Source organism: Peromyscus eremicus, chromosome 12 (assembly GCF_949786415.1).
Source record: "Peromyscus eremicus chromosome 12, PerEre_H2_v1, whole genome shotgun sequence".
NCBI lineage: Eukaryota > Metazoa > Chordata > Mammalia > Rodentia > Cricetidae > Peromyscus > Peromyscus eremicus.
The window spans coordinates 45,259,902-45,274,531 of NC_081428.1; the positions used below are offsets into that span (position 1 = coordinate 45,259,902).

The window sequence follows — 14,630 nt, forward strand, 5'->3', positions numbered from 1 at the left end:
AAAACCAAAAAAAAAAAAAAAAAAAAGAAAGCCAAAGAAATTCTAGTCTAGAAAATCGCTGAGGAAGGTTCCTCAGAAAGAGTGTCAGTACCAGATACTGATCATAAGACTCATTATGGCGGGTTCCACAGAACACTGCTTAGCGTTTCTGACTCCACACAAAAGGGTAGGATGCAGACACAGGCACACTCACCTTTTCCCTCATTCCAGCAGCTGAGCCAAACATGGCTGAATTAGTAATTAATTAAAGAAAAGTAATAGGTTGCACATGTCAACATGGATACTGATTTTTTTTTTTTTATAGTTAAGGTGGTAATATCATATAACTGTAGAGCTGAGGCAAGGGAGGTTTGGCTTCCTATGAAGAATTCCACCACCTGTCCCCGTTTCTCTAATACATAAGAGCTAGTGGTCACTGCAGAGGGAGACCAGCTCTGGAGATCACCAGAGGTACCAGTCTATGCCATGACAGCAGCAGTGGACATGTGATACATGGGTCATATACACAAGGAATACTAACATAATGAGCTAATTAATACTAAGAGTAGGACACTGGGAATGACAGTGAAAGCTCCTTTGAACATGAGAATTTTTAAGTACTTTATTAAATACTAGATTCATTGTAACGGCTTTAGCCATCATAATCACCATGATACAATACCTGTGCAAAAATATCCACTGAACATGCTTGAGAGGTATAAATTGTGTTTGGAAATCCATGCAACATTAAAAAATAATTTGATAGAAAAAACAAATAATCAGAAGCATGAAAGCCCATATGTTTTAATAGAAGCCTATCGCTGACTCTGGGGTAACAGCCGCATGCATGTCTCTAGTCATAATGCTTTTCTCCTTCAGCTTGGACTGCAGCAGGGTGTGCTCCACAACCCCAATTCTAATGTCCATCTGAACGGTTTCTTGCTTCAGCTTGGTTAAGCTCTGCTTAATCTTCACCAAAGGAGCTGTAGAAGAAAAACAGCATGGAAGAAAAGTGTTCATTTGGAGTATCCGTTTGTTAGAGACTGGCCTGACATTTTCCCCACTTTGTCTTAAGCCAGAAAGAGGGTTAAAACACAGCCAGTGACTCGTTGACATTCTCACCGCTTTGCACTGGTATTTGAAACACCTGAGACTTTCAGGATGGGAACTGGTTCAATATTTGATGCACTGAGGCTGAATTTTCTAACTGTTCTAGGAAAAGAAGCGCTAAGTGGGTATTTAAGGATGTGTTCAACGTGGTTTTGTCTACAGGAACAGGGAACAGAATACTTAGAGTGGGAAGAAAGATATATTTGAGACATAAACAATGAGCCCATTGAAAACAGTGCAAGAAAATCCCCACACCCCACTCCAGATTCCCAGTCTGCATGCAGAGCATCACAGCCCCAGACAATCTTCTGACATGAAAAGCCTGAGGTGATGACCACTGGCTTGTGTCAAACTGAACAGTTGGTAATGGTGGATAATTACTGAGAGATTAATTCTTCTCCATTTGAACCCTGCTCTGTCAGGACTTCCTGGAAGGAGGGGGAAGCCCCAAGGGCCATCACATCACTGTCCTGGTGTCATTTGGGATATTCTTAAAGTCTTTTGTACATAAAATGATGAAAACAGAATAATATATTTTTAAACACTGTTAGAAGAAAGCACTTACTTGAAATTCCCCACTCTATCTTTGAGTTATTAGCTAGAATCAATAAAAACTAAACTAGAGTAAAAAAATTTTTTTCTCAGTTGACTTATAACAAACTTAGCATTCTGAAGATCAGACATCATTTTCGTACCACACCTCTCCCTTAAAACAAGTAAAAATAGATTATTTACTTATGTATTATTTATATCGATATGTGCGTGCACACGTGCAGGTGCGCACGCGTTTGCACCTATGCGTGGACGTCGGAAGACACAGATTTCAGGAGCTGGTTGTCTCCTTCTCTCATGGGATCTGAGACAGAACTGAGGATGCCAGGCTCAGTGGCAAGCGCCTCCACCCGTGGGGCCCCGCGGCTGACGCACACAGACGTCAGCTGACTTTGCGAAGCGATCTTGTACGTGACCCAGGTCAGCCCGAAGGGAACATGTACTCACTGCCGTCCGTCATGCTGCTGCCCTTCTCCTCCATTTCCTGTTTTACCTTTTCTAATTCTTCCGTAACCTTTTATTGAAAAACAACAAACAACAGCAAAAAAAAAAAAAAAAAACCTCCTGTGAGTGCTGAATGTTCATGAACCTTGAAATGTTTTGAATGCTGTACTGAGGAAAATCAATTTAGATATAAGGAAATCAAACATTAAGAATATCCAAATAAAAGATAATGTACGCAGAAACACAAAGCTTTTCATTTTTTAAGAACTGCTTATAAAACACTAGCAAATTACTTTCACATTAGCTTCCCCATGCTGCGATATTATAGAATGAAAATCAAGTTGTTTGTAGTACGAAGCCCTCAAACTGTGCAATTATCACTAGCATTTACCATATTGTTCTCCAAAAATTAGTTATTAGTAAATACAATGTCACTAGAACCCCGATTTGGCTTTCTAGGGATCTTTCTTATAGTATAGTTATTTGGAGACCATGTTACCTTTCCTTGTCTAGGCCAGTAAGAAAATGCTTATATCCTATGAGGAGATACAGAAGTGCTCTATTGCCTTCTCCAGGCCAGGAACTCTGAACTCTAGAGACGTAAGTGCTCTCACCAAGATTTCGGATGAATCTGCACTTGATATCAAGACACACCACTGCAGGCGAAATTCTACGTCAGCAGTATAATCTCTAAAATTATATAGGAAATATAATCTCTGAAATTTGAGAAGTTGTTTTTACATCATCTAGGGCTATGCTGTAATTACAGTAACTTAGTAGGCTTTATTTCTATCATGCTGGTGAGTAAAACCTTCCCAGGGAATAAAGTGCTCATCCAGGCAAAGTAAATTAATTTCTTCCAGGCACCTGAAACATCACAACTGGGGACAACTACTGACTCCAGAGGACTAAGTGGTCCCTGGACGCCCTTCCAGCATTCATTTACCCCACATTAGTGAGTACTTTCCTTCCGAGGAATGTTTTATTTGCCTAGAAACACAACAGGACTGGAGTCTAAATATTTCTAATGTTCTACGTTAAAATAAATATTTCTGAACTGCTCTTCATAAGAGAAACTCAATTCCTCCACCAAAGCTTATGAAAACTGTGCTGTTCTGTAACTCCAGACAGTCTCAGATCTTAGTCTCATACTGGCTTCTGACATAGCTGTAAAGTCTTTGTACTTTTGAACCTTGTCATCTCCCGTGAAAAATGAGATTATGTATCAGGTCATTCTTCTCTTGTAAAACCAAGGGAACAAAATGCAATGACATTGCAAATATTTTATAAGTCCCTGAATGAAGAGGTTTCCAGTTTTCTCGATGGTGGATAGAGCTATCCTCTGGATCACACACACGATTAACAGCAATCACTGACAATAAGCTTTACATCACAAAGCGCCACATTAACACCGGCTACAGACTCCTCCCATGGTACTTTGTCTGCTCTCCTATTATTAATTACTGTGTTAAATAAAGATTAGGAAGGTTATCAATGTGCTGATAATACGAGCAAGTTTAATGATTAATTTAATTCAGCAACTTTAGCCGTCTTAAAGAAACAAGAGAAGGATAATTGGTTCACTTGTTAGGGGACTTCTAAAGCTGATGACTGCAAGTTGGGAGAGGAAATCATTGGAATCAGAAGTGTTCCGTCAGTGGATGGCTGTGCCTGGCTCGGGCCCAGCTGACAGGTGACATCATATCAGGGTGCTGGTGTGTACCTCAGACAGGAGTCTGGTCCTTTCAGTCACTCCGCCATTCCCCTGCTGGTAGCGCTCCCTTGCCTGAGGAGGAGAGAACACTGTGTTTAATGACAAATCTCCAACACGAGCAGATTACTTAAATATGACCTCTGTGTGCGCGCGGTTTCTGCACAACATTTTATGACACCCCCTTATTTGTGAATACATTTATGAAAGTGACATTTAACTGTAGCTATTTCATGTCCTTATTAATAGGGCCATGCATTTAAGTGAAGCACTATAATATGATGAACTACTGCAGCCTTCCCATGGCAGCTGAGTAACTCGAATGGGCACGGCTGACAATAAAAACTTCCCTCCACCCTTTCTAAACACTCTGGGAGGGTGACTCTCGGTCAATCTAATTTGTGTGCTATGCAAGAGAAAATTAGTTCTAAAAAGAAAAAAAAATCAATCAAAGTAGAGTATGAAGTTCAGCAATTAATAAGGATTAATAAAGTGGATGACGGTGCAGCCAGCTAGAATATGTTCTTAGGAACTAATCTAGCAATCAATTATTCAATGCTAGTGTTAGATACACAGTGGTTTTAACCAGAGGGCATTTTTAAAGTAAAAATGCTCAGGAATTCATGTATATAAGGGAATAATGAATTCAAAGAGAATATAATAAACAGTGAAAATTATTTTTAACTCGATCTTTGAGAACTTCTGAAATTACCAGTTATCTCAAACTTATTTTCATTTTATTTCTATAAGTATTCTTTAAAATTATCATTTGCTGACAATTTCATAAGTGTCCATGCAATGCATTCTGATCATTTTTTACCCTCACTGCCTTCTCCCAGCCCCCCTACTGCTGAACCCCTTATTTGCATGTATTCTTACTAGTCTAGCTTAACCTCAGCATATACGGATTTTCCTTATACATTCCAAAGGAAAGCTATGGGATTCCATGGTTATTTTCAAAAGCTGGGGATTTTATTTTTTGACCAAAAATTCTAAAGCATTGAAAGATTGAAAACCGGTTTCATCTAATTAATTAAATTGTTTGTCTCTGAATTCATCTTGCTTTTGTGTTCCTTAGTCTGTAGCTGTACGCCATTGTGGCAAGGGCTGTTTCTTCCCTTGGGTACATGTAAATGCACACTGTTCTTTCTCCTACTTTTACAGTGAATTAGGGACAGACTTAGAAACGAAACACAGCATCCTGACACTCTCTCCTTGTTCTAAGGCATGATCGCCAGCAACAAACCTGTATTTATCTAAATAAAACAAAGAGGTGTGTTTACGGACTCCTAGGGGATAATCATTTCTATCATCTATATGAAATGGAGAGCTCTCTCGCCCCCCCTCCCTGCCCCCCTTGGCTTCAAGTGGGCAGAATGTATATGCTTCTGTTGATGAAAAATTTTAGACATTATATATTCTTTGATCACTTCACACTTGGACACAATGTATTTAGATCATATCCACCTCAAGCTCTCCCCCTTTCCAATTTCACAATTAATGAACAAAACATGTTGTTTTAGGGATTAGGGTCATGAATTGGAATAAACCCCTGAAAAGCATTCCTAAATTACCTCACTTAGCTGGGCCTGGGCCCCACGATATTCTTGAACCAAGTGCTCAAGTTGATTGTTGATGTACTTTTCTCGGCTACCAATCTTTTCCAGAGTCCGGCTAATTTCATTATGGAGCTTGTCCAAAAATCCCTAGAAATTCCATGAGATTTGAGTAGATAAAAGAATATGTAAGTTTTGCAAAACTGGTAAAAACAAGTTAAATATTCTTCAATCCACTCCACAAATGATCAGTCATGTGTGCAAAAGACGACAGTTGGAAGCTTCAACAGTAAACAAAGTTTATGATTAGAAACACTTTAATCACACCACATTTTTTTTTAAGGAAGCCAGATGTGATGGTTCAGTTCTGTAATCCAAGGACCTGGAGGCTGAAGCAAGGGACCTGCACCTGGACCCTGTCTCCAGAAAAGAAGAGCTCTGGCTGTCTTAGACACCTCTTGTCCTCATGCCTAAACACCTAAACACCTACAGCTTATGTCATTGTAATAAGTTGTATGTAAACTTCAAAGCAAAGTAGCTAAGGAATAATATGACTTAATGAAGTCACAGTTCAAAGCTGATAGGAATATCACAGTTATAAGGAGAGTCCCAGATCTGCAGCTGGTCTAGCCTGGGACCCATAGCCTTGCACTCAAGCTTGCTTCTTTGTGGCACTGCCTAAAGATCCCACTTCTGCCGTGGAAACAAGGCTGGGAGAGCTACAAGTGCTAGCCATTGTCAGCCTGGGGTGCACGCAATATTGGGAATCGGGAGAAAGACTGATTTGTGCCTAAAACATCTACTAGATAGATGTGTGTAATATGTGATATCCATATATATTTAAAATACAAATGGATTATAGGAGTGCACTACCATGTCTGACTATAAATAGCTTTTATATAAGTAGCTTGATTTCCTTGGTGTAGGCACCAGGGCTGTGAAGATGTAATGTGGTATATGCAATTAATCATCTCCTGAAAGATAAGGATTATATCTGTTCTCCTTTCATGTTCTACCACAATAGATCTAGATGAGCAAATCCATGTTGATTTGTCTGAAGTAATTCACATACCTTGGTTTCCTTTAGAGCAGATTCAATTCCACTTTTGTGCTGGTGCATTTGGTCAACATGGATCCTCCAGTCCTGTTAGCATAAGCACACACAGGAACGAAGTGAAAGACACCACATTTCCTCCTTTCACCTGTCTGTCGGTTAGCTGCATTCTTTATCCTCATTACTTGGTAGCTGTCCTATTTCAGGTGGCAGAGGGAGTCCTATATATAGCTTGCAATCAGAGTGTAAAGAAGCATGCATAGGGTACTTTAGGATAAAAGGTCCTAAGTAAATGTAAATTATTTTATGTGTTCACAGAGTGATATCTGGTAATTTGAATACAAATTATTCCTGCACTGCTGGTGGTTAATATTCATGACTACCCATCAAAATGAAAAAATCTAATTATTAGCAAAGAAATACTTGCTTAAGCAGTAACGATTATGTTTGCCAGAAGCAACTATCAACTCTTTACTCAAATATCATGTATCAAAGATTAGTTTGTCTCTTGGAAAGGAAAATAGGCTTTTTCTTCAGCAAGACTTCTGAATTCCATCCTTAATAAAGGAAGTCTATACTGATTACTAGAGCCCAATGCTACTGGCCTCATTTTAAATTGATGTCAACTGTGTAGTCTCCTAAACAATACCTTCAAAATATTTCAGTTTATAGCATTATAAGTAAACACTTTAAATGACTTCAGAAATACCAATCATGAGAGGTAAATTGATGTAAGTGATGGGACTAGGCTATTCTCAATCTCATAAATCTGTTTGCATAAATTGACAGGCTTGCTTGCACTATCTACAGAACTTTCTGAAAGAAAAAAAACGTGAATAGTTCACTCTACTGACTTTTTCACTTTGAAATATGCCAATGGCAACAGGGTGTAAAACATCTTGGGTGCTTCAAACATACCAAATATCAAGTTACAATGTATCTAAGCTGCAGAGACTCCAAGAAGCACCTCATCTCACACTCCTCATCCCCCAGAAAAACAAGCAGAGGCCTGGCCTCAGGAGAGGGCGCAGCCAAGGACATGTGCATAGTAGTGTAAGTTCCTGCTCAACACATACTGCCAGTTCAGGGGTAAGGGGACAATAACTGTCACGTGACACTAGTGAGGACGGCAGAACTGAGAACAAAGAAGCACTGTCCTTTTCTGGATCTTTCTGCATCATTAACAAAACATCTCAAAACACAAGGGCTGGAGAGGACCTTCAAGGTAATCTCCTTACCCATTTAACAATTAGGTAGCTCAACATTGCCATTTTACAGTCCAAAGACCTCTTTAGCACCCAGGTCTGACTGTGCATGTCTGGCACAGGACAAAGTCCTTTCCACTCGGCAAGCAACACTGGAGAAGTAGGTGCAGAAGCAGGAGACGGGCACTCAGTCAGTCCAGGAATACCTCCATGGAAGGAGGGAGCCTGATGACTACCATATTCATTAGAACCATGGCAGCACAAATTGGACTCCAGGGCAGCGGCGGGGGGGGGGGGGACATCTGGGAGGAGTTTGGGAGGGAGTAAATATAATTAAAACACATGATATGAAATTATCAAAGAACAAATAGCAATTTAAAAGAGACACTATGATCCAACACCTCCCAAAATTATTTGTATACCTTGGTACCCAAAAAGCGTTTAATAGTCTTAATGAATACCAAGATTAAATATTTATACATTTTTCTCTCTACTTATCACTCTATTTCTGTCTTTGTCTGTTATTCTCCAAATAAATGTATACAGAAACACACACGCATGGTCCTAATTTATTATAGTGGAAACATTTAAGATAGTATGTGGTCTCCTTTTTCTACCCAGAATTATACACACAAATATATTTCTGCAAGCATTGACATTCAAAATATTTTGAAGTCGGCAACTTGACTCAACCATGTTAATTATGATAACTTACATTGATATAAAACTCTACAGAAGAGCTAGAGTTCCTGTGGCGCCTTAAAGCACAAGTAACATCTCAATAGGATATACAAGAGGAGAGGAAGGTTAGGTTGAAAGAGTGACGCAAATAAGAAAAACAGAAGGAACATGTCAGTGTAGGCTGGCTCAAGTATAAAACACAGAACTCTGGAGTGGGAGGTAGAAAGGCTTGATCATGAAGAAATAAAACTGAAGGGGGGTGGAGTAAATTGTTTCAGGGCTTTGTTCCTAACAAGTGAGGAGTGTGGCTTTTATCACATGGACAATGGTACGCTATTAAATGCTGTTGGTTTGAATTTTAAAGTCAAGTCTGTGCTTTGAAAAAGGACCCACTAGAAAAGCCAGATTCGGAAGACCAGTGGGAGACGAGTCAGGAGGCTGTGCAGTGGTCCAGTCGGGAGGCTGTGCAGCGGCCCAGTCGGGAGGCTGTGCAGTGGTCCAGTCGGGAGGCTGTGCAGTGGTCCAGTCGGGAGGCTGTGCAGCGGCCCAGTCGGGAGGCTGTGCAGTGGTCCAGCTAGGAGGCTGTGCAGTGGTCCAGCTGGGAGGCTGTGCAGTGGTCCAGTCGGGAGGCTGTGCAGTGGTCCAGTCGGGAGGCTGTGCAGTGGTCCAGTCGGGAGGCTGTGCAGTGGTCCAGCCGGGAGGCTGTGCAGCGGTCCAGCCGGGAGGCTGTGCAGCGGTCCAGCCGGGAGGCTGTGCAGCGGTCCAGCCGGGAGGCTGTGCAGCGGTCCAGTCGGGAGGCTGTGCAGCGGTCCAGTCGGGAGGCTGTGCAGCGGTCCAGTCGGGAGGCTGTGCAGCGGTCCAGTCGGGAGGCTGTGCAGCGGTCCAGTCGGGAGGCTGTGCAGCGGTCCAGTCGGGAGGCTGTGCAGCGGTCCAGTCGGGAGGCTGTGCAGCGGTCCAGTCGGGAGGCTGTGCAGCGGTCCAGCTAGGAGGCTGTGCAGTGGTCCAGTCGGGAGGCTGTGCAGTGGTCCAGTCGGGAGGCTGTGCAGTGGTCCAGTCGGGAGGCTGTGCAGTGGTCCAGTCGGGAGGCTGTGCAGTGGTCCAGTCGGGAGGCTGTGCAGTGGTCCAGTCGGGAGGCTGTGCAGTGGTCCAGTCGGGAGGCTGTGCAGTGGTCCAGTCGGGAGGCTGTGCAGTGGTCCAGTCGGGAGGCTGTGCAGTGGTCCAGTCGGGAGGCTGTGCAGTGGTCCAGTCGGGAGGCTGTGCAGTGGTCCAGTCGGGAGGCTGTGCAGTGGTCCAGCTAGGAGGCTGTGCAGTGGTCCAGTCGGGAGTCTGTGCAGTGGTCTAGTTAGGAGGCTGTGCAGTGGTCCAGTCAGGAGGCTGTGCAGTGGTCTAGTTAGGAGGCTCTGCAGTGGTCCAGCTCACAGATTTGAAAGCAAGAGAGGGACATAGCCAAGGAATTTGGTTTTGGACTTGTTAAATTTCTCTAATTTTTATAGGCAATTAAAGTACAACACTAGTCATGATTTAGAATTATCTGCCAGAAAAATCCAAATACATATCTTTTTAAAATCTCCATGGTCACATTTACTGATGAACACTGATTTTAAAGAAAACAGACAAGCCTTTAAAATATTCTTATCTTTTAATCCAGAAATTTTAACTCCAGAAAGTATTCCCACCCCAAACCGGAAACACACATAGATTCATGTACATGTTTTCTGTTAAAGTAAACACCAGAAAATAATATTGCTAATTTTGTATCATTCATTCTACTATTACAATCAATGCACACAGTATAAAACAATTCTTATAAACTTCAAAACCAAGCAGAAATCAACAGTACATTGTTGAGAGGTACACACAGGTAAATACACCCAGAAAAGTGGGAACCACTAAGAACAGTCCACAGACTTAAGGATAGAGAAGGAAAGGATACAGAAGAACACACAGGTAACTTCAGGGTGCTCAAAACTCAAGTCAGGAAATGGGATGATTTAATTTTTGAGATCTGAAAATCTGTATTTTCATTACATATACATTAATATGTATTAAATGATAAGTTCATGTTCCTTTAATGATTAGCAAAAATGTATGCTTACTAGCATACAGATAATAGAAAACACAGCCCCCAAAGACTAGGTATTTAAGTTATTAAAAGTTAGTATTATATATGTTTAAGTACATATTATGGTTATGCTTGTGTGTTTTTACATTAACATATGGGTTTGACTATAGAATAATTTAAGTTTCATTCTTATTCTTTACATTTTTCTAAGCTTTCTAGAGAATTTTTATCACATTAATTATCAGAGGAAAAAGAGAGGAAAAAAAATTTCATAGTTGCCCAAGCAGTTCCTGCGAAGGTTTTAACATAGTTATAATGGGAAGTAAGTGTGATTCTAACTGTGCCATTTTAAAAACATGAATATAAAGGAGGGAAGGCATACATCTGAGAACCGACAACTGAGATAGCTGAAAGCTTTACAAAGGTTTGTGTGGTAAGAATGGAGAAGTGATGGGTTTTAATGATACGTAAGGACGTGAAGCCTACCTGGAGTCTAGAAATAAGTAACATTAAAAGGAACTCTTCAACGGGGCTAGCAATTCAAACATTGGTGGAGAATGCATTAAGTTACAGCCACTTTAATGTAACTTTACATATTTGAAACACAAAGGTTTGGAGAGATAAGTAGATACTGTCTTCTGATCCATTTCTCCCTTCTCTATACAGTTCAGTGAGACTTTCTGGCTGCTAATTGGAGGAATGGACTTCCCTGCTCCACTGATGGTCTTGGCTGTGCGATTCTTTTTCAGTGGAACGACAGGCTGTCTAGAAGTTGGGAGAGGTAGCCACCTAAGAGTGCCCTTGTCCTATCATTCAGCCAAGACAAGGAGGCTGTCTTACTCTGATGTCTTTCAGCCTGAGCTTGGGACTGAGAAATTCTCACTAGAATTAAGCGGCAGCTGACCACACATCAGCAAACATTATCTGGAGCCAGGACGATTGCTATTGTTACGGTAAGGCACTGTGGTTTGGAGCTGTTTGTTGCAGAGGAGACAACTACATACACACTTTACAGTGAGAAACACTAGGAGTCAGGTAGGCTACAGGAACTTTTCAGTGTTCTGTCTGAATAACGTATTTCCAAACCTGTGGATTTTCATACGTCATATATGATTTTCTCTGTGATCAAACAGACTGCCATGGAGTTTATAAGGTTGAACTATGGCCTCTTTATGTTATGTATCCAGTGAGCAGTGTGTGCTACTGGAGTTTACTGGCCTCCTAGCCTACATGCTCTGAGTCTACTGGCCTCCTAGCCTACATGCTCTGAGTTTACTGGCCACCTAGCCTCTGTGCTCTGAGTTTACTGGCCTCCTAGCCTCTGTGCTCTGAGTCTACTGGCCACCTAGCCTCTGTGCTCTGAGTCATGATTTAGTGTTCTTTAACCATTTATCCTGTCTGCTGAAGATTTCACTTCATTTCACAAACTTTCTCTCTCAATGGAATGGAGCGCAGTAAGGATCCAGCATACCACTTCCTTCAACTTGCTTCTATTTGCAGTGTTTATGATTGAACCCTGGGCATTGAGCATGCTGAGGACTAACCATTCATCTAGAGTCCCAGTTCCTTAGGCTTGTTATATTTCAAAATCATTTCATACAAAATCTCCTATAATTCTATCACTCGTGAGGATCAATAACAAAGGTATTCTTAGCATTTTCCTTCTTCTCACTCTGAATTCTTTGGCACTAAATTATATTCCGAATCTCCTCCTTCCAGAAGTGGAGAATTGTGAAGAAGTATGTCCAGCTGGTGATTTACAGAACAACATACAATCAAAATGGATTTGAGCTGGCTGCAGCTATTAGGTGGCTGTGAGTCTACAAGGTTCTTATCACCTGATTGGTCTCTTTTGCATATGCAGATTCAGTTTAGTGTCTTTTTCTTTTCTGAGAGGGTGGGTAGGTGGTGGTTCCAACTCAAAGACTAAAAGCTTCTCTTTGAAACGATGGGGCAAGGGACTCAAGCATTAAACCATTGAGTTAGTGTTCCTTGTATGTCTGTTGTATAAGTTGTATTAACATGTAACTCGTAAAATGTTGTAGAATATTATTTTAAGGTGTGTTACTTTTTTTTATATTGCATTTGTTTAACTCTGTGAAGCTATGTTACTATGCCTGTCTATAACACCTGATGGTCTAATAAAGAGCTGAATGGCCAATAGTGAGGCAGGATAAAGGATAAGTGGGGCTGGCAGACAGAGAGAATTAATAGAAGGAGAAATCTGGAGAGAAAGGACATAGCCAGAGGAGGAGGAAGACTCCAGGGGCCAGCCACCCAGCTACACAGCCAGACACAGAGTAAGAGTAAGATTCACAGAAGTAAGAGAACAGGAAAAGCCCAGAGACAAAAGGTAGATGGGATAATTTAAGTTAAGGAAAACAAGCCAAGCTAAGGCTAGACATTTATAAGTAAGAAAAGCCTCTGTGTATTTATTTGGGAGCTGGGTGGCAGGCCCCATAAAAGAGTAGAAAAAAAACAAACAACAGTGAAATGTCTGACTCTCCCTCCCATGTTAAATCAAGCTGGAGCTTCCGTGCTCATGGGCAGACACAGCTTTAAAGTCTGTGACACAAAAGCCAAAGCAGGAGCCTTCTGTGTGCTGGGATGTATTCTAGGCACCACACAGTAGAACCTACTAGTTCTCGGGGTCTACTGGAAGCATTTGCTTCTCCCCTCAGAGCAGGAACAGGCCCGAAGCTCTGCTGTATCTTGGATCACTACTTCACAAGGACAACAATGTCACCTCTGTTCTGCCATGGGCCTCCTTTTCTCTTCTGTTTTCACTGTCTCTACCCCGGATCCACTGCTGATAATTACTAGTGAAATCTCAATTCAATGAGGCTTTGCAGTTGCAGTTTAATAAATATAAGAAGTGTGTATTAGGGCTCCTATAGGCTCTATTTTAGACAGTTATCTCATTTTCCCCATTCAATTTCAATTTCTCTAGAAGTTTTCATGGTTACTGTAGTGTATAAAGGAAGAAATCCTGTACTCCAGCTCACAGGCTAGGAAACAAGCTGAGGCTGTTTGACTTTCACAGTTTATCATTAATTGAAAAGGAAACCAAATGTCCTTTTCTGTCACAGATTTTCCTTTATAAAGCAGTCACTTTCATTTTCTTATCCTGTCCCCAGTTTCAAAAAGAAAAACAGAGGTTAAAATAATAACTCCCTATTCAAACATGCACACTGAATGAAATCATTTTCCTGTTGTTTGGCTAAAGTATAGACACTGGAGAATCTTACTGCTTCTAATCTGTTCCAGATGAACAAACTAGATAACCCTGCTAGGACTATCTCTAACACAAAATAAACAACTTACAAAGATGGATTATGGGACTTTCCTACAAATAAATGAGCTTCAGTAGATATGTACATGTGTGTATACATATACATAAATAATACACATACACACATATACATAAATATATAATACCATAAACATATGATAGACATACATGTACATATAATACACATTCACACATATGCATATCTACATATATACATAATACACTATACACACACACACATATATATATATATTCATACACACATAATACATGGGTGCACACCACATGTATGCATTTTGGTGACTCAGAAGCCTTCTGCTGCTGCCTTGCTTTAGTGTAGATTAGGATCTCAACAGTCACAAGGGTCCTAGAGTCTCTTTAAGTCTAATGAAGACAACCACAATGTTAACAAGCATTACATTTCCTATATGTAAGCATTATGCTAAGAACTACTGGAATCTCAGGACATATATTTTGTCTAGAGAGTCTATTGAAATGCAGATATCAAGACTTAGCTACTTTTAAGTAGAAGCCCCGAGTCACACAGGTAAATCCATCATCAAGCTCAAAACGACACGGACTATCTAACATAAATTTTCCCATGAAAAATGCACTAAGATATAACTCGAATTTTAAGAGGACAGTGGGTAATCATGACTGTAATCTTATTTGTGGTAAAATTTGCATCTTCATAGCTTCTAAAGTCTCAAGCCCTGGGGCTTGATTTCTAGGAGGCATTAGGAGGGGGTAGAAACTTGAAGTGGGGCTAGTGAAAGATGTCTGGGTCACTAAGTGCAGGCCCTTGAAAAGGGTAGTGGGACCTCAGCCTCTTCCTTCTCTCTCCCATGTTCTGGTCATGAAGTGAGCTGTTTACCACACTCTAAAACAAAAGTAAAGCCTGATATGCTGCCACCCAGCAGGAACAGGGCCAGCAGAAACTCCCGGATCATCACTCAAATGAGCCTTGCTCTCTACCATGCTTCT

General features: G+C 41.1%; 1 protein-coding gene across 1 annotated transcript in view; it reads right to left on the minus strand.

Moving 5' to 3' along the window:
• Positions 1-575: 575 nt before the first annotated feature.
• Ift57 (intraflagellar transport 57) overlaps positions 576-14,630 on the minus strand; it is a 58,230-nt gene continuing 44,175 nt past the window's right edge. The window contains exons 7-11 of the mRNA XM_059277117.1: positions 6,425-6,496; positions 5,371-5,502; positions 3,809-3,871; positions 2,089-2,155; positions 576-962 (exon numbers count right to left, since the gene is read on the minus strand). Coding sequence (XP_059133100.1) covers positions 784-962; positions 2,089-2,155; positions 3,809-3,871; positions 5,371-5,502; positions 6,425-6,496 — 513 coding nt within the window. The 3' untranslated portion in view covers positions 576-783. The remainder of the gene's footprint in view (positions 963-2,088; positions 2,156-3,808; positions 3,872-5,370; positions 5,503-6,424; positions 6,497-14,630) is intronic.